The 19,019-nt window shown below is 44.4% G+C and overlaps 1 protein-coding gene across 3 annotated transcripts in view; it reads left to right on the top strand.

Annotated features, from left to right (window-relative positions):
* The window catches only part of LOC144678751 (adenylate cyclase type 1-like), a 429,196-nt gene that overhangs the window by 283,490 nt on the left and 126,687 nt on the right, over nt 1-19,019 (top strand). For 2 of the 3 annotated variants that reach the window (XM_078538612.1, XM_078538613.1), the window contains 3 exons: nt 5,075-5,269; nt 14,583-14,680; nt 14,791-14,875. In XM_078538612.1, coding sequence (XP_078394738.1) covers nt 5,075-5,269; nt 14,583-14,680; nt 14,791-14,875 — 378 coding nt within the window. The remainder of the gene's footprint in view (nt 1-5,074; nt 5,270-14,582; nt 14,681-14,790; nt 14,876-19,019) is intronic. The other variant, XM_078538615.1, reaches the window with a different exon arrangement.

Below are 19,019 nucleotides of genomic sequence, written 5' to 3' on the forward strand. Positions count from 1 at the left end.
ATTTTACACTGTCCCCTAGGTAGATATTCAATTCTCCCAGAACTAGTCCTAAGTGATTCTTAGCTCCTGAGGATTTACTTCTGTTATTTTCCAGCCTGGTAACTTTTAACCTCAGAACTATCTTTCACGGTCAGGATTTTCCCTGTAGTTTCTCTGCCTAGCTTAAGTTGGGCAAGTCTTCCAGCCTCTTTTTAAATCCTCACAAATTTTGTATTTTCAGTCTGAGCATGAACTCTCACCTCCATTCCTGTGTGGTGAATTTTTAGAGACTTTTTTGCCTCTGGCCATGCTCTCTCTCCTGGATTCTGGTAGACTGACTGAGTCTGAGAATTTTCAGGGATATATTAGAAACCCTTCCCCTTTCAATGCTCATCTCCATGGCAATGTGAATCTCATGGTTCTTGTATCCAGGTAGAAATGTTGATTAGCTATTCTTTGAAACTCTTTCGAGTTATCAACAGTCACAGATTGCAACTCTTTTCGAGTACAATCACAGTTCTTGGTTTCCGGGAGTGGGACATGAACCCACAACCCTCTGATTCAAAGGCGAGGGTGCTATGAACTGAGCCACAGCCGACACCCCAACTCTATTCTATCTGGGAAGTAAATGGACAGTTTAAAGTATAACCATTTACAACCTGACATTCTTAACACTTTCCTGGGACTTTGGAGAATAGCCGTCTAACCACTGTAAACACAGATGCTGCTGCTATTATTTCAAAGTGTGAACACCTTACACCTTTTAAGCAAAACAACCTGGTCTCCCTTTAATCTAACAGTCACACCACCCAGCCTGTTGCTAGGTAGATTTCAGAACAGGTCACATGAACCCCTTAATTTTATCCTAAGTTAAAGACGCACTCCTGAAATGTAACAATCTTACAAACATCATATTTGTAGCACAATCTATCGAATTAACTGAATTTCCTCAGCCCTGGAACCATTCTCATGAATCTTTTCTGGATCCTCTTTAAATGCCTTCATATCCTTTGCATATGGTGGTTCCCAGAATTGGACACAATACTGCATTTAAGGCTGAACCAATGTTTTATAAGGTTTATCATAACTTTCTTACTTTTGTACCCTATTCCCCTATTTATAAAACCCAGCATCCAATATATTTTATGAATCACATTCTCAACCTACCCTCCCAGCTTTGATGACTAGTGCCCATATACAGCCAGGCCCCTCTGCCCTTGCATCTACTTTGTACCTTTGTACCTCCTCATTCTTCCTACCAAAATGTATCACTTCGGTCTTCTCTGCATTAAATTTCATCTGCCACTTGTCTGCCTATTCCACCAGCATGCATATGTCTTTTTGAAGTTGAACACTATCCTCCGCACAGTTCATAATACTTCCAAGGTTTGTGTCATCTGCAAATTTTGAAATTGTGTCTTGTACACCCAAGTCAAGGTATATATATATCAAGAAAAGCAGGGGTCCTAACATTAATCCTTGGAGAAAACTCACCATAAACCATCCACCAGTCAAAACACAGCCATTCACCACTAGTAAACCCAGTCGCTCAGCTAATTTCATATCTATGCTGCATTTCCCATTCTATTCTATGGGCTCTAACTTTGCTGACAAGCCTATTTTTTGGCAGTTTATCAAAAATCTTTTGGAAGACCGCATACACCACATCAACCACATTACCCTCATCAACCATCTCTGTTACCTCATCAAAAAACTTAAGCAAGTTAGTTAAACACAATTTGCCCTTAACAAATCCGTACTGAATTTCCTTAATTAATCTGCATATTCCCGAGTGACTGTTAATTTTGTCCTGAATTATCATTTATAAAAGCTTCCCCACCACTGACTGGCCTGTAGTTGCTGGGTTACATCCAAAAAGTGTAACATTTACAATTCTCCAGTCCTCTGGCACCACACCTGTATCTAAGGAGGATTGGAAAATTATGGTCAGTGCCTCTGCAATTTCCACCGTTACTTCCCTCAGTACCCTTGGATGCATTTCATCTGGTCCTAGTTGCTTATCAGCGTTAAGTACAACCAGCCTATGTAATACCTCCTCTTTAACAATTTTTGGTCCATCCAGTGCCTGAACTGCATCCTCTTTCACTATAACTTGGGCAGTATATTCTACCTTGTTAAAGACTGATGCAAAGTATTCAGTTAGTATCTCTGCCATGCCCCCTGCCCCCATGTGTAAATCCCCGCTAAAGTCCATAATTGGCTGCACTCCTCCTTTTGCAAACGTTTTAGTGTTTATACATCTATAGAGGACTTTTGGATTCCCTTTGGGAGGTCTTTCATACTCATTTGTCATAGAGAGAGTGCATCAAAGGTTTACTAGGCTGATACCAGGGATGGCAGGACTGTCATATGAGGAGAGATTGGTTCGACTGGGCGTCTATTCACTAGAGTTTAGAAGAATGAGAGGAGATCTGATCAAAACGTATAAAATTCTAACAGGGCTAGACAGACTAGATGCAGGGAGGATGTTTCCCCTGGTTGGAGAGTCTAGAACCAGAAGCCACAGTCTCAGAAAATGGGATAGGCCATTTAGGACTGAGATGAGGAAAAATTTCTTCACTCAGAGGGTGGCCAACCTGTGGAATTCTCTACCACGGAAGGCTGTGGAGGCCGGTTCACTGGGGATATTCAAGAAAGAAATTAATATTTTTTTGGAAATTAGGGGCATCAAGGGGTATGGAGAGAAAGCGGGAATATGGCGTTGAGATAGAGGATCAGCCATGATCATATTGAATGGTGGAGCAGGCTTGAAGGGCCGAATGGCTTACTCCTGCTCCTAGTTTCTATGTTTCTATGTTTGAGTTTTCACCAAATGCAGTAAAGCTACATTCTGAGCTGTTTTATTATAACCCTTTGCATCACTCCTGGCCTTTGCAATTTTCTTTTTCAAGCAATGCCACCCATGGCTTTTCTTGTGTTGTATATGCAATATACATCAAATTTATTGATTACTGTACTAATTTGATTAACTTGAAATGCTTGTTTATAATAAATATTTGTTTCAATATTCAGCATGAAGATTATGTTCTCTGAATCATTTTGATTCAGTTAACTCCAGCATTCAGAAAAACGCTGTTGAAATTTTCATTTGTTAACGGCCATACCTAGGATTCAATTAGATAATAATATCTCGGCAAAAAACTGAATGCATTTTAAATTCAATGCTTCTGCAGTTCAAATAGCTGGAAAGTGGTATCCTTCTTCAGACCTCTTGTTGGGTTTTAACAATATAAATGGGAAGTGCTGATGCGTGGACACTGGTCTCTGCAGTTTGAACTGAAAAAGGTCGAAGTGTACAAAAATTTCTTAACATACAAAGAAGTGCTAAATCCTTCAATTGGGTGGATAATTTGGGTGATTACCTTGTATTTACCATTAATGTAACCTGAATGCCTTTCAGATGAGATAATGTCAATGAAAGTTTCACACATCTTACATATAGAAAATGCATAGTAGAGAGCAGTGGTGGAATGCTCTATTTATTCAAAAAGCATAGTATGATTAGAGCAAGTCAACATGGTTTTATGAAGGGAAACCTGGTTTGGCAAATTGGAGGGTTTTTGAGAATGTAACCAGTAGATAAAGGAGAACCAGTGGATGTAATTTACCTGGAATCCCAAAGGCATTTGATAAGGTGACACACAAAAGATTATTGGGCAAGATAGGGGCTCATGGAGTTGGGGTTAATATATTAGCATGCTTATATATGAATGGAAAGAAAGCAGAGAGCGGGCATAAACAGGGCTTTCTCAAGTTGGCAGGTAGTGAATAGTGGAGTTCAGCAAGAATTAGTGCTGGGGCCTTAGCTATATTTTTTCTAATTCATTCATGGGATGTGGGCCTTGCTGGCTAGACAAGTATTTATTGTCCATCCCTAAATGCCCTCGAGAAGGTGGTGGTGAGCTGCCTTCTTGAACCGCTGCAGTCCATATGACGTAGGTACACCCACAGTGCTATTAGGGAGGGAGTTCCAGGAATTTGTCCCAGCAACAATGAAGGAACGGTGATGTACTTCCAAGCCAGAATGGCAAGTGGCTTGGAGGGGAACTTCCAGGTGGTGGTGTTCTCATGTGTCTGCTGCCCTTGTCCTTCTAGGTGGTAGCGGCCGTGAGTTTGGAAGGTGCTGTCTAAGGAGCTCTGGTGAGTTCCTGCATTACATCTTGTAGATGGTACACACTGCTGCCACTGTGCACTGGTGGTGGAGGGAGTGAATGTTTGTGGATGTGGTACCAATCAAACAGGTTGCTTTGTCCTGGATGGTGTCAAGCTTCTTGTGTGTTCTTGGAGCTGCACTCATCCAGGCAAGTGGAGAATATTCCATCACACTCCTGACCTATGCCTTATAGATAGTGGAGAAGCTTTGGAATGTCAGGAGATGAGTTACTTGCCACAGGATTCCTAGCCTCTGACCTGCTCTTGTAGCCAAAGTATTTATATGGCTCGTCCAGTTCAGCTTCTGGTCAATGGTAACCTCCAGGATGTTGACAGTGGGGGATTCAAGCTCGATGGGCCATTTGGTCTACCCCTGCTTTGATTTCTTGTGTTCTTGTCTTGTATTCCATCCAGAACAAAGATCCTGCAATTCACTGATGTTGTTATTTATTTTTTTCATTGTTGTTCTTCACTGTACATATTCTGTATCAGTTATGTCCAATGGGCAAATCTCCATATAAATGTTTGAACCTTTTAAGGTTGATGTGCTTCTTCCACTGAATCCTGTGCAATATCACACACACATCAGTGCCAGCTTTTCTATGGTGTGTACTGCAGTTAAAGTACTTGTAAATAGGTCCTCTGTTGAACAAGTTCAGGTCAAAGTAGTATAGCTGTATCATGTTCATCGAATGCTGTTGAAGCTATTTCCCAGAGATTACTTGACTGCTAAAGTAAGCCAAGAAAATATCAAGACCTACTAAAAAGATAAAGGACAAAGAAACCCCCACCTCCCATCCTGTTTTCTGGATGAGGTTCTGCACTGGGGCGATACAACTGGTATGGATTGAGAATTGGACTGTAGCAGAATGGTCCTCTATCAACCTGTCACTAATTAAAATATTTTCTTTTATTTACAAAGAGAAGAGCATTGAGGACAGCATCTGAAAAAGTCAGGAATCGATCATCTTTTTCTACAAATGTTATACACAACACTCCAGGAACGCGAGTGAATCGATACATCAGCCGATTAATTGAAGCTCGGCAAACAGAGTCTGAAATGGCAGATTTACACTTTGTTACTTTAAAGTACAAACAAACTGAAAGGGAGCAGAAAGTAAGTTATTTTTATAAAGCAAGATAAACATGCCTTTTTTTAAAGGTTCACATCCAAGTGCATCATCTAGATTATCTGGGTGAATTGGAAAATTGGTCAAATTGCTTCAGTGACCCATGGGGTTTGTGGTAAATGTGCAGACAAGTCAGATGAGGGTGGGGGAAGTGGTGGGGTTGGGGGTTGATGGGTACAATAGTTCATGGAAAATCCATATTTAGTACAGTTGGTCTGTCAGTGGCTTTTTAACTGAGCCATCTCATTATCATTTTACTTCCAGTTTTGCATCTAATTAATGTCAGTAGGCATGACGATACTACGCATGACATGATTTCAATTCCAGGATTTAAAGAAACACTTAAAAACATCCAAGTTGATGGAGTTTAGAGTTGGAATGGAGAACTACAGACCAGCTAGTATGGAGTCGAGATCGTAAAGGCTATGCCCCACTTCACTGATGCCTGCCTGGATGTGCTATTGGGGGCTGTAGGGGGCCTTGAGGGAGAATCCTGAAGGTGGCTCAAAGAAGGCTTGGTTGGAAATTGTCCGGAAGTCAGGATGGTGCCATGCTGTTTGATTCAACACAAGAAGTAGTTTATTGTCATAAGCAGGGCAGGAAAGGCAATGAGTACAGTGCCATATTCACCTACATTTTGATTTGTGTATCTCCCCAATCCCCTCATTCTGTCTTTTTAAGCCTACTCGAGCACATCACCCCCCACACCAAATTACCTTGCCTGTGCATATATGAATCTCTGTCTATGCACTTGCTCGTATCTCTCATCTATACGCTGACACTCTCAGTTCCACTCATGCAATGTCATACCTGTCCCTCATAGTCACCCTCAAAAAATGCCCACTATCCTTTGGATGAACACATGCCACTACTTTTTCTCATAAGCCTATTATTTTCCTCCTTGCAGGAGAAGAGAACAGGGAATACAAGGGAGAGATAGAGAACCAGAGGTGGACCTGCATACATCTCTCAATTAACATCTGCAGAGGAGAAGGCATTGGAGATAATGGAAGCTTGATGTACTTGGCCATCAAACCTCTCCAAGTTCTGCTCAGTTCTATCACTCAAAAGGGTAACTCTGGAGCAGCAGTAAAGAGTGTGCGAGCTGCTGGCAAGCATTCCATCCACACTGGGCAGGCTTGCAGAGAGATCGGAGGAGTCCATCTCAAGCATGAGTGACATGGTATCACAGGCTTTGTGATGATGTCATCTCCCATGGAGAATCAAATGCAGCAATCACACAATTGCAGAGAGGCGGTATAACAAGGCTCATGCCACAACCTGGTCCTTGATGGGGCAAACGATTGGCAACTTGAAAATGAGTTTCCGGCGCCTCAACAGGTCTGGTGGAGCACTGCAATACAGTCCCCAGAGGGTGTCACGTATCATTGTAGCTTGCTGTGCACTCCACAACCTGGCGCTGCAATGCTGGGGGAGGACCAGGATGAGGAGGAGATGGAAGAGCTGCATGTCTCCTCCGATGAGGAGGATGTTGAAGGAGATGAGGGTGATGAGGCCCTCGAAGCCGAGGATGCCGGCAATGAATCCATCGCAATGGCCAGTTGAGGCAGGCACACTCGTGAGTTCCTCATGGCCGCAAGATTCGTGAAGGAAGATGACAAAATACAGTGAGGACAGTCCTGACACCCTCACCTTGCATCTGTGAACATTTGACTCCTTTCAGGCTGATGGCAGCGCGCATGCCCGCAGTGCTCAGGCTCATGTCATGGAGATGCAGCAGAGGCCCTAATAGTTGCTCGATTCCAGAAGGATGATGACGACATGCAGTGAGGACACTCCATAGATCGTCACATTGTCTCTGCGAATGTCTGACTCCTGTCTGGCTGAGGACAGCTCGCTTACGCTCTGTGGTCAGGGTCATATCACGGAGACGCAGACATGAAACTTTAAATGCACATGTCCCTTTGTCAGCCTTCAGCACCTGTCTCCTTCAGGACCAAATTGTCACCGGACCTAGATGCTGAAGAAATGGGGACCAGCCCTACTTCAAAGGTGCTGAGAGCACACAGAGAGAATGACAGAACTTGGTGACACCTGCCCATGACATTCTAGTGGCAATAACAAGAACCATCAAGGTTCAGGCATCACTCATTTGTCCAATGAGTGTTAAGCCAGACCAACACTTTGCTCTGAAGGTTACACACTGGACCGAGACACCTGCCCTTATCTTGTGCAGAAAGGGTTCACATCTGAGTGACATGAACACTGCTGATCATAACAAGGAGCCATAGGCAGGGAGACATTCTTGGGAGTTTATTTACAATAGTGAACATTATGTGCATGTGATTAATACCCAAGCCCACGTTGTGTAACTATATCTTCTTAACCTTCCTAACCCTGCTGCCAAGTCTTGGTGCACCCCTGAAATCCACAGCAGAGGTGGAGGCAGCCTACTGACTGCAGCATCCGGTATGAGATGACCTTGGCGGGTGTCCTCTGGAGGGCTGAGACCTGGAGGGCCCAGCCTTCTTTGGGTGTCCTGCTGTGGGCCAGGTGCACCCTCCTCGTTCTGTGGAGCTGGAGTTGATGAGATCATAGGAAGAGGGGTTTTGGATTGGCCGGACTTTCCCAGAGTCACATGGGTGGATGGCTCCGGTGCCCAACAGCCCCTGGCTGACTTCTTGAGGAGAAGGCGAAGTTGGAGCAAGGTCGAGCTGCCCTTCTTGCATTGACACTGCTGGTGGCCAACTATGGCATTAGTGATGGAGTTGAACCCGCGCAGCAGTGCAGGAGTGATGTCCTGGACCAAGGTCTCCATGGCAGTTGCCATCCTGCCAGTGTTGACCTCGGTGCGTTGGCATGCTGGCGCTATCACCTCAGACTGAAAGACTGAAAGTGGACGGACCCCTCCATCGTGCCTTGAAATCTGAGTGCACCAGACATCTCTTCCTGATGTTCCCATGATTGCCTTTGCACTTCCAACAACTGATTGAGGACCAAATCCAGAGGTTCATCATCTGACTCGGACTCAGCAGATTCCTTACCTCTAACAGACCCCCTAGTGCTGGTGACCTTGGATGTCCCTGTTTCCGCCTGCTGTGGAACATATTGTGTGGGCGGGCTCACCATATTTTGATCCCGAGCCTACACTACATCTAGGTCACACCGAGGTGTGTGTCACTGTGCTGGAGGGCATGGGTGAGCGCTGCCTTCAGGGTCCTCATCCAAGGTGCTCTCGGCACTGGAGTCGGGGTCAAGGTTGCCTGAAGACCTATCAGATGTGCCTAGGAGAGAAAGTGGAGATTATTAGTGCTTGGTAGCCGTGTTACACACAGAATATTGGACTCAGAGTAGCATTGAGAGAGGGATGATGTGACATAGGATCCTCACATGGATGCTTGCCGCCGACCTCACCGTTGCTGCAGAAACGGTCCACGTCCTCTCCGGCCAGTTCCAATGTGCGACTCTCGAATGGAGTGAGAACCTTGATATCCAACACTCCTTTGCTGGACTGGGGCCCCTCCCGTTGATTGTGCACAATCTTGTCCTGCATAAGGACAGATGGAGAGAGTGTGAGCAAGGCGCATGCCAGGTCAAATGAGAAAGATGCCAGGCTTGCGTGTGTGCTGAGTGGAGCCATGAACAGGATGAGGAGATGAAGCCAGATGGAGATACGGGGGCGTTTGTGAAAGAGTGCATGGTGATGTCCCTTGAGCTGGCAGTGAGTGAGATGCCAGTGAATGTGTGAAGGGCTTGTGAGTGGATGATTTGAGATTAATGAGATGGTTAACTTAACCTGGCGGCAAGTATGAGATCATTTATCCTTTTTCTGCACTGTATGGCCGACTTCTTGTGTGCAGCATTGGCACTGACCACCTCTGCCACCCCATCACAAGCCGAAGTGGTGAAACTGAGAGCCTCCCATGGCCAGAGTGGGAGTAGAGGACATCACAATGGGCCTCCATGACATTAAAAAGGCGTTCCAGAGATGCGTTACTGAATCGTGGGGTTTTGGGGCCATGTCTTCACTGGAGCAGTCCTGGGCTGCAATCATTGAGAACTGTGAGCACGGCTACAGTTTAAATATGGTGCTTGGCGTAAGGAAGTGGCAAGGTAGTGGCAAACCGGAGGCTGCCCACCAGTGAGATGGCATGTTTCCCATGACTGCATAATTTATGAGGCAGGAAGGGGCCAATAAAACATCATTTTTCACACCCCCTACTGCACTTCATGCAATTCTGGGACGATTCCGCTCAATATAAAATTCTATGATATTATGGTCACTCTTAGCTAAAGTTCTTTAACAACAAGCTTAGGTCTGCAGCGGAGCCCTGGAAGGATGCAAAAGCAAAAATGTGGAGAGCAGCAGTGACTTCAACGGTAAAGCTTGGTCACCAGGTTCTATTGGCAGTGGGTCTTGTTTCAGAAGGCTGCAAATATCTGCTACCATCTGACATGACACCAGGAGCTTTCTGAGACACACGTGTACTGACATTTCAAGAAAGCTTATCCTCTGCTAGTGGCCTGCGAGTGCTTGTTATGGTCTCCTGTGAGCTGCACCTCTCTGCTGATGCCCCCTTTCCTGTGGAGATGTGGGTCTTTGAGTAACAGGCTGTTACTGGCACTGCTCCTGCTGCTGCTGCTGCTGCTGTTCCTGCTGGTGGTACTGCTACTGATCATCTTGATCCTCATTGTAGCTCCAAAGTAACACAGCATAAGTGGCAAATCAGAGTACCAAAATGCGGATCCAACCTCTGAGCCTCCAAGTGTGTGAAATAAACTCTCAGCATAGATAGAGCACACCAATAACCTGCTCACTGATGCTCAATTTGGGTTCTGCCAGGGCCACGCGGCTTCTGACCTCATTACAGCCTTGGTTCAAACATGTACAAAAGAGCTGAACTCCAGAGGTGGGGTGAGAGTGACTGCCCTTGAAATCAAGGCAGCATTTGACCAAGTGTGGCATCAAGGAGCCCAAGCAAAACTAGAGTCAATGGGAATCAGAGGGAAAACTCTCCACTGGTTGGAGTCAATGGTTGTGATTGTTGGAGGTCAGTCATCTCAGTTCTAGACCATCACTGCAGGAGTTCCTCAGGGTAATGTCCTCAGCGCAACCATCTTCAGCTTCATCAATGACCTTCCTTCCATCATAAGGGCAGAAGTGGGGATGTTCGCTGATGATTGCACAATGTTCAGCACCATTCGTGACTCCTCAGATACTGAAGTAGTCCATGTCCAAATGCAGCAAGACCTGGACAATATCCAGGCTTGGGCTGACAAGTGGAAAGTAACATTCATGCCACACAAGTGCCAGGCAATGATCATCTCCAACAAGAGAGATTCTAACCATTGCCCCTTAACATTCACTGGCATTACCATCACTGAATCCCCCGCTATCAACATCCTGGGGGTTACCATTGACCAGAAACTGAACTGGACTAGCCATATAAATACTGTGGCTACAAGGGCAGATCAGAGGCTAGGAATCCTGCAATGAGTAACTCACCTCCTGATTCCCCAAAGCCTGTCCACTATCTATGAGGTACAAGTCAGGAGTGTGATGAAATACTCACCACTTGCCTGGGTGAGTGCAGGTCCAACAACACTCAAGAAGCTTGACACCATCCAGGACAAAGCAGCCAATTTGGTAAGAATGCATCCACAACATCCACTAATTTATCTAATGGTCTCTTCCAACTGTTAGTGACAAGGGGAATTTTCTGATATCAGTCCTAAACTTTATCTTTTAGTAGGCTGAACCGATGTCACCTTGTCCTATCATTTTAATTTAATTTAAAGTAATGTTCCAGATTTATCTTTCCCAGTCTCTTAGCTATCATATGTTTCTATAAGGTCACTCTCAGGCATCTCTTTTCAATGCTGAAAAACCCAAATTACTCAAGTCTTTCCTCATAATGCAGATACATGACACAACGGATCAGCTTTATGCCTCTTCTCTGCACCACCTCCAATGCTTGAATATCTCCTTTGTGACTTGGTGACTTTAACAATAATCAAGGTGTGGTTTGACCAGAGCATTGTGCAGAGATTACCAGTTTCTCTAACCTGTATTCTGTTGTTTTGGTTATGTTTTTTCTTTCGAGTACATTCACAGTTCTTGACTTTCTTTTTTTTTTTTTCCGGGAGTGGGACATGAACCCACAACCTTCTGACTCAAAGGTGAGGGTGCTATGAACTGAGCCACAGCTGACACCTCTGTTTTGGTTATGTTGTTGAACATTTGATTGACTCTGTTAATTGCTGCACTGCATTGATTGGACATGTTGAGTATTGATTCAACAAAGACTCCTAGGACTATTTTTAACTTAATTCTTCACAATTTCAAGACCATTCCTGAAGTATGTAACTCACTAATTTTATTAGCGGGATGAAAATCAGGGGGGTTCTCCAGTGATACTTGCAGCTGAGCTTTGTCAGCATTTCTTTCTGCTGTTTCAATCTGTCACCTGACATGAAGCCAGACTTTTATGGGATTATATGATGTCAGACTATCAAATGTTATTGAAATTGAATGTGTAGTCTTGTCAGTTTAGAGGAAGAGAACGTTTTACTAAACACAAAAACGCTTTTACACTATGTGACATAACAGTATGATAATACCAGAAACTAACAAGTCCAAGTACTTGTACTCCAGTATCTATAGCCATAGGGAGCCGAGGAGTGGTGTTAATACATTACAAGGCAGAAATTCAATCACAAACAGTAGCGGTGATAAAGGTGGCAGTTTAGAGGATCATAATTTCCCTAAATTACATTGCATTCCCAGTTTGAGATGATTCCCTTTTGCTTAGGTAGAGACTGACTCATTACTGGAATTTACTGGCTTGTTAGTATTTGCAGTTAGGTGGACTATTTTATATTTTCCTTGATGACTGATGAAACAGCATTTTCAAGTGCAGGGAATTTGAGCCCACTGATTCTAATGTGTGCATACAATGATACCGCACCTGCCCAACCCATTATCAGTGTGTATTGGCTCTGCTCCCTCCATGTTCTGGACATGCCAGCACCATCCAGATGTGACAAATATCGTGAAAGCATAGCCCATGTTGTTTGCTTTCTTGAGAAATGAATACTGACTGCTCTCTAATATTTTGTGGGGGTTTGTGTCTTCTTCCTGACTTTCCATTGTGTACAAAGAGCCTTGAATTCCACCAGGGGCTTAATTTTTGCACCATGCTCAGGTATAATTGAAAAGTACAGCATATTGCATTAGCCATGTCTTGTTCATTTCATATAGTCCTACTTGAAATTATACTTTGTATATATAATTCACTCTTCTCCATGTAATGGCCCAGATTTTGAAGTTGAAATAATGATGAGACTAACTGTGCTCATCATTATTAAGGAATAATTTGGACAGTAACTTCCAACATCCATACATGCCTAGTTAAACAGGAAAATCAGGAATTTGCTGTCCGAGTTGACCTGCTCCAGCACTAGCTTCGCTATCTCGGAACCTCATCAAGAGACTCAGAGTTTGCATACGAGCAAAGGTGTGATGATGTGGTAATTACATACTAAACACACCAAAAGTAGTTAGGCACACCCATTCATGCATAAGGGAATTTTTTAATGACATGTAAGTCTTAATTAATGCCAAACAACCTCTCCAGCACTGAAAGTTTACATTTACAAGTGTGTAGTCTCATTTCTTCAGATATTAACTATTGGAGATTTTAATAGATTAAAATAGGGAACGTTTTGTTTTACTTTTTCTTTTTCTTTCTCTGCATCTTTTAATTGTTTTCCTTAATCGCATCTTTATTACCCTCTCTTGATTTTGTTTTCTGTACATGATTTAACATCAAATTAAATATTCTAACTTACGCTTCCTGGTTTAGACTGCTGGTTAGAGGTTCAATAGCCTCCAAATACGGGCATCAGAATTGTGGCGTGTGATTAACCCATGCCTGTTTAAAGTAGTGCATGCCACACACACTTTTTGGTGCCTGCAAATTTAAATGATAGAGGCCTGCAGTCCAGTGCGAGATATGGTGTTGAGTGGTTGCATGTCTCAATGGGGTCCAAGTTTATGCAAGGCTAATGCCACTTAAAGCCAGCCTGCACCATTTGAAAGGGAGGTGCATTGTGGCTGAAGAAAGAATGGGAACACATTAAAGAAGAGTGTCTGACATACAGAAGAGTAAAGATGGTGCAACATGAGAGTGGGCTCCCAGATTTTCTGATGCGGCACTCAAGGCTCTAATGGTGGACGGGAGGAGAGTTCTTCTTCCCACAAGGTTGGAGGTGGGGGGGTTGGTGGTGGGTGCGGTGGGAGGGCGGTGCAGGAGGGTGGTGGTGGTGGAGGGGGAGCAGGAGACCTAAATAACCATTTAGACAGCAGCAAATAGCCACAGAGGTCAATGCAAACAGCGTCATGCTGAGGATATGGATGTAGTGCCACACGAGTGGCCAAGGTCAGTGAATTCATCTAAAAATGCCATACCCTTACAACTGAACCAGGAACTTCACAAACTCACATATTACAGCCCAAGGAAAATGGCAACTACAACACCCATGACTGGGAGCAAGTGGCCTGACGAAAACCCTTGCAGCCACAACCATTGCCTTCTCCATGTGTTGCAGCAGTCCCTGCAGACTTCATCAACTGTCAGCAACTCCTCAAAACACATGTTCATCTATGCAAGTTTGAGAGGTCTGTAGATGGAACAGTGAGTTTGAAATGGCAGAACTGACATCAAATCAACGTTTCACGCTAACTGATTTGCAATCTCTGCATACTTCCAGTGCATACCCTTAACACCTGTGCGAACACCCTTAGTAAGATGTCGTTTAGTGCAGGCTACACTGAAAGTGTGCACACATGGCACAGATTCCATTTTGGTACCAAAACACCACTTCTAGCACCGAAACTATGGGCACTACGAATGCATAATTTTGTGACCTACATCTGTGTCTCAATGAGGAGCCTTCAATATGAGACACTTGTATGATCTGCTCAGATAGGTTCCAGATCCATTGTGGATGGCCCTTGCTGTTTTTGCTTTCTCATTACCACAAATTACAGTATAAAAGCACACAGGTGTGTGGGCAAATGAAAATACAATGAATGATGAGCGCTATTTGTTTGCTACTGATTGCAAAATCTGGGCCAATATATCAATGTTAATTCTTAGCTCTGTCAGAAGGAGAATTATGATGGTGTCTTATTTTGAAATTATTTTTGTTAAATACAGCCCATTTCTAAATAAGCATGTTAAAGTTTCATCTGTCTAACCCCTGAATCCTCCATGATGGATGCAGTCATTTATTCCTAGTTTACAGTAAAATTTTCTTTCACTCTTCCACCCTCAGTATCATCAACTTCATGATGAATATTTTACCAGTGCAGTCATCCTCTCCTTGATACTTGCTGCCTTATTTGGCCTTCTGTACCTTCTCATAATACCACAGTAAGTAGTATTCTCTATACTTCTTTAATATAACTGCATTTCTTTCAAATCTAAAAAGGTTGCTGTTTGTTCATAATAAGTCCATGTTACCTTTCCTGTTTCTCTGTTAGGAGCACCGTGGTCCTTGTCCTCCTGGTATTCTGCATTTGTTTCCTGGTTGCTTGTATTATGTATCTCCATGTCACTCGAGTGCAGGTAAACTTGATTTTATTTTACAAACCTTCAGTTGTGTTGGAGGACCAAGTAACATATTCTCTGATATAACTTGCAAATTGGTGCACAATTTTAGTTCATAGCTTGGTAGAGAGTACTTCAGAGCTGGGAGAGGTTGGGATACGTCTGCAATTGAACTGAGAATCCTTTTTGTCCAGGGAGACACTGCCAGCAGGAACAGAATTACATATTGGCCACATGTTATGTTGAATCAAGATTTGGTTTAAAATTTGCATCTTTTGGTAAATTTTTTGGCTTATCAAAGTAAGCAACATCACATCTTCCAATTTAAGCACTTTACAGCCTTCTGGACTTAACTTTGAGTTCAACAACTTCAGACCATGAAGTCTCTCTTCCATCCCCACCCCATTTTGAACCCCTCCGTTTTTTCTACATTCATTTTTATTGTTTTATTTTTTTTTTATTTATTTATTTATTCATTCATTCATTCATCCCACTTATTTTCATATTATTTTTAAAATTTATTCTCATTTTTATTCATTGTTTTATACCCAGCTTTTAGCCTCTTCAATCTTTTTACCCATCACCATCCCCTCCCCCCACCCCACCCCACCCCCACCATCTGTCACTTTCCAGAGTGCTTACCCTGGTCCTGCCATTATCACATTCTGCTTTCCACTCTTTATGTCACCATTAGCACCTCCTTTAGCCAGTACCACCACCATCAACAACCCTTTGTCCTTTTGTTTATGACATCTTTTGCGATCTCTCCTTTGCCTCCAACTATCGCTGGCCTTCTATCCAGCTTAACAGTATATATTTCGCCACATTTCTACTTCCCTTTAGCTCTGAAGAAGAGCCATACACACTCACAACATTAACTTTGTCTTTCTCTCCACAGATGCTGTCAGACCTGCTGAGTTTTTCCAGCATTTTTTGTTTTGGTTTCAGTTTTCCAGCATCCGCAGTATTTTGCCTTTATCTAATCAACATCACTATTGGGGGTAGAAAACTTTGGTATTTTTGTCACCCATTGTTTGCATTGGGTTGAGTGCAGGAAGCTATTTAAATATGCTAATTAAGGCCTAACACTGGTTGTAGGAACCTGTTTGCAATTTTCAGATATAAATTTCCAGAGCCTGTGTCATGTATGCTCCATCCATTATACCAATGCTGTGGGTCGAACAATTGTGGTTCAAACAGAATGCTGGTGAACACCTAAGAAAAGGCCCAGAACTTTATAGGGAAGCTTTTGTGGAGCCGTGAGGAGCACAAGTGCTTTGTCTAACTCCACCAAAATACTGTGACCCACTAATGGCCTGTGTTTAACCCCTTTTGGAACTGGTTTCCCCTCACCACCGACCAGACCCCACCTACCGGCTCAATGGGACTGGTCAGTATACCCACCCTCCCACAACTGAATTGCAGCAGGGCACCTATTTGGCAACCACATCTTGCTGACTGCATTCAAATAAGACCTGGGCCTGAATTTTATGATTGCGGAGTGAGCGTGCGATAGTCCCAATCCTTCGTGAAATGGAACGCAATGACATCGGCCGGCGGGCGCGCGTGGAAATCAGAAGCGCGCCCGCCAAAAATTAAACGGTCAATTAAGGCCAACGAAACAGCACGGAGCACTCAGTCAAACGGCCTTCACATTTTTCATGATTTCTATCTCCAGAGTGGGATAAAAGGTGAACAGAATCTAGGCAAGGTGAGTAGGTAGGAGTTTTGAATTGAGTTGGTTGGAGTTGTTCACAGATAGTGTCTGTCATTTTTTTGGTGTTCTGGAGAACTCATTGACTTCTCTGCATTTTCAGAGGCTCTCTGCCGAGAGGCGGCTTCAATGCTCAATCCTGTGCACTCATCTTTTAAAAACTGGGTATTATCTACTCTGCTGGAGGGACCTCCTCAGAAGAGGAGGAGAGGGGCAGAAGGGAGAGGGGGCCAGTTGACCGTAGGCAGCATCCTAGAGTGGGACCCAGGGGTCAGGAGGCATAGCCACAAGGGATGTAGGGCCAGCAGGAAATGCAACGAAGAAGGGTCCAGGGAAGGCGCCAGTAGGCAGACTCCACAGACAGACAGTCAGTAAAAGCAATGTGAGGTTCAGTGCCGCAGAAGGCTCCGCAACTCCAGGGAGACAGTCATCTCCATATGCCAGATAATTGGTCCAGAGACCACCTCTAACTGTTTAGGTGGCCAGCCTATGCCACTGGCTTTTAAGGTGATTGTGACCCTGAGCTTCTATACCTCAGGTTCTTTCCAGGGCTCAGTGGAGATCTATGTGGTGCCTCACTGCCCAAAGTTGGCTGCCCAAAGCTGCATTAAGCTGGTAACTGACATTCTGCTCCAAAGGATCAGTATCTTCATTCACTTCCAGACCGACGAAGCCAGCCAGGCGGAGTGAGCCAGAGGCTTTGCTGCAATGGCAGGGTTTCTGCACATCCAGGGAGCCATCGATGTGCCCAAAAAGGCGCCAGGAGGAGCCGGGTGCCTTTGTCAACAGAAAGGGCTTCCATTCCTTCAACGTGCAGATAGTGTGTGACCACAATTGTCAAATTTTGCTGGCTTGCGCCAGGCATCCTGGAGCCAGAGGTCGATGTGAGGATCCCTATGGGAGGCCAGGAGACCAAGGAGGCCTTCATTCTGAGAATTTTCATTTAGGTTTCCAATGTAAAGAGTCAAGGAGATGGCAAGGGTAGTGCCACCTTAATGATTTTTAAAAATTCATTCATGGGAGGTGGGCTTCACTGGCTGGGCCAGGATTTAATGCTCAATCCTAGTTGCCCTTGAGAAGGTGGTGATGAGCTGCCTTCTTGAACCGCTGCAGTCCATGTGGTGTAGGTACACCTACAGTGCTGTTAGGAAGGGAATCCCAGGATTTTGACCCAGCGACATTGAAGGAACAGCGATATATTTCCAAGTCAAAATAATGAGTGACTTGGAGGGGAACTTCTAGGTGGCGTTCTCATGTATCTGCTGCCTTTGTCCTTCTAGATGGCAGTGGTCATGGATTTGGAAGGTGCTATCTAAGGAGCCTTGGTGAATACCTGCTGTGCATTTGTAGGTGGTACACACTATGGCTACTGTGCATCGGTGGTGGAGGGAGTGAATGTTTGTGGATATGGTGCCAATCAAGCGGGCTGCTTTGTCCTGGACAGCGTCAAGCTTCTTGAGTATTGTGGGAGTTGCACTCATCCAAGCAAGTGGGGAGTATTCCATCACACTCCTGATTTGTGCCTTGCAGATGGTGGACAGGCTTTGGGGAGTCAGGAGGTGGGTTACTAGCTGAAGGATTCCAAGCCTCTGACCTGCTGTTGCAGCCAAAATATTTATATGGCTAATAAAAGTTCAGTTTCTGATCAATGGTAACCCCCAGGATGTTGATAGTGGGGGATTCAGTGATGGTAATGCCATTGAATGTCCATGGGCAATAGTTAGATTCTCTCTTGTTGGAGATGGTCATTGCCTCACACTTGTGTGGTGTGAATGTTACTTGTCTCTTGTCAGTCCAAGCCTGGATATTGCCTAGGTCTTGCTGCATTTGGACATGGACTGCTTCAGCATTTGAGGAGTCATGAATGGGGCTGAACATTGTACAAACATCAGCGAACATCCCCACTTCTGCCCTTATGATGATCGGAAGGTCATTGATGAAGCAGCTGAAGGTGGTTGGGCCGAGGACACTACCCTGAGGAACTTCTGCAGCGATGTCCTGGAACTGAGATGACTGACCTCCAAAAACCACAACCATCTTCCTTTGTGCTAGGTATGACTCCTACCAGTGGAGCATTTTCTCCTGATTCCCATTGACTCCAGATTTGCTTGGGCTCCTTGATGCCACACTCAGTTAAATGCGGCCTTGGCGTCAAGGACAGTCACTCTCACCTCATCTCCGGAGTTCAGCTCTTTTGTCCATGTTTGAACCAAGACTGTAATGAGGTCAGGAGCTGAGTGACCCTGGCAGAACCCAAACAGGGAGTCAGTGGGCAGGTAAGCAAATGCCACTTGATTCACCGTTGATGACCCTTTCCATGACTTGACTGGTGATGGAGAGTAGACTGATGGGGCGGTAATTGGCCGGGTTGGATTTGCCCTGCTTTTTGTGTACAGGACATAGCTGGGCAATTTTCCACATTGCTGGCTAGATGCATGTGTTGTAGCT

Source organism: Cetorhinus maximus, chromosome 3 (genome assembly GCF_964194155.1).
Source record: "Cetorhinus maximus chromosome 3, sCetMax3.hap1.1, whole genome shotgun sequence".
NCBI classification, from domain to species: domain Eukaryota; kingdom Metazoa; phylum Chordata; class Chondrichthyes; order Lamniformes; family Cetorhinidae; genus Cetorhinus; species Cetorhinus maximus.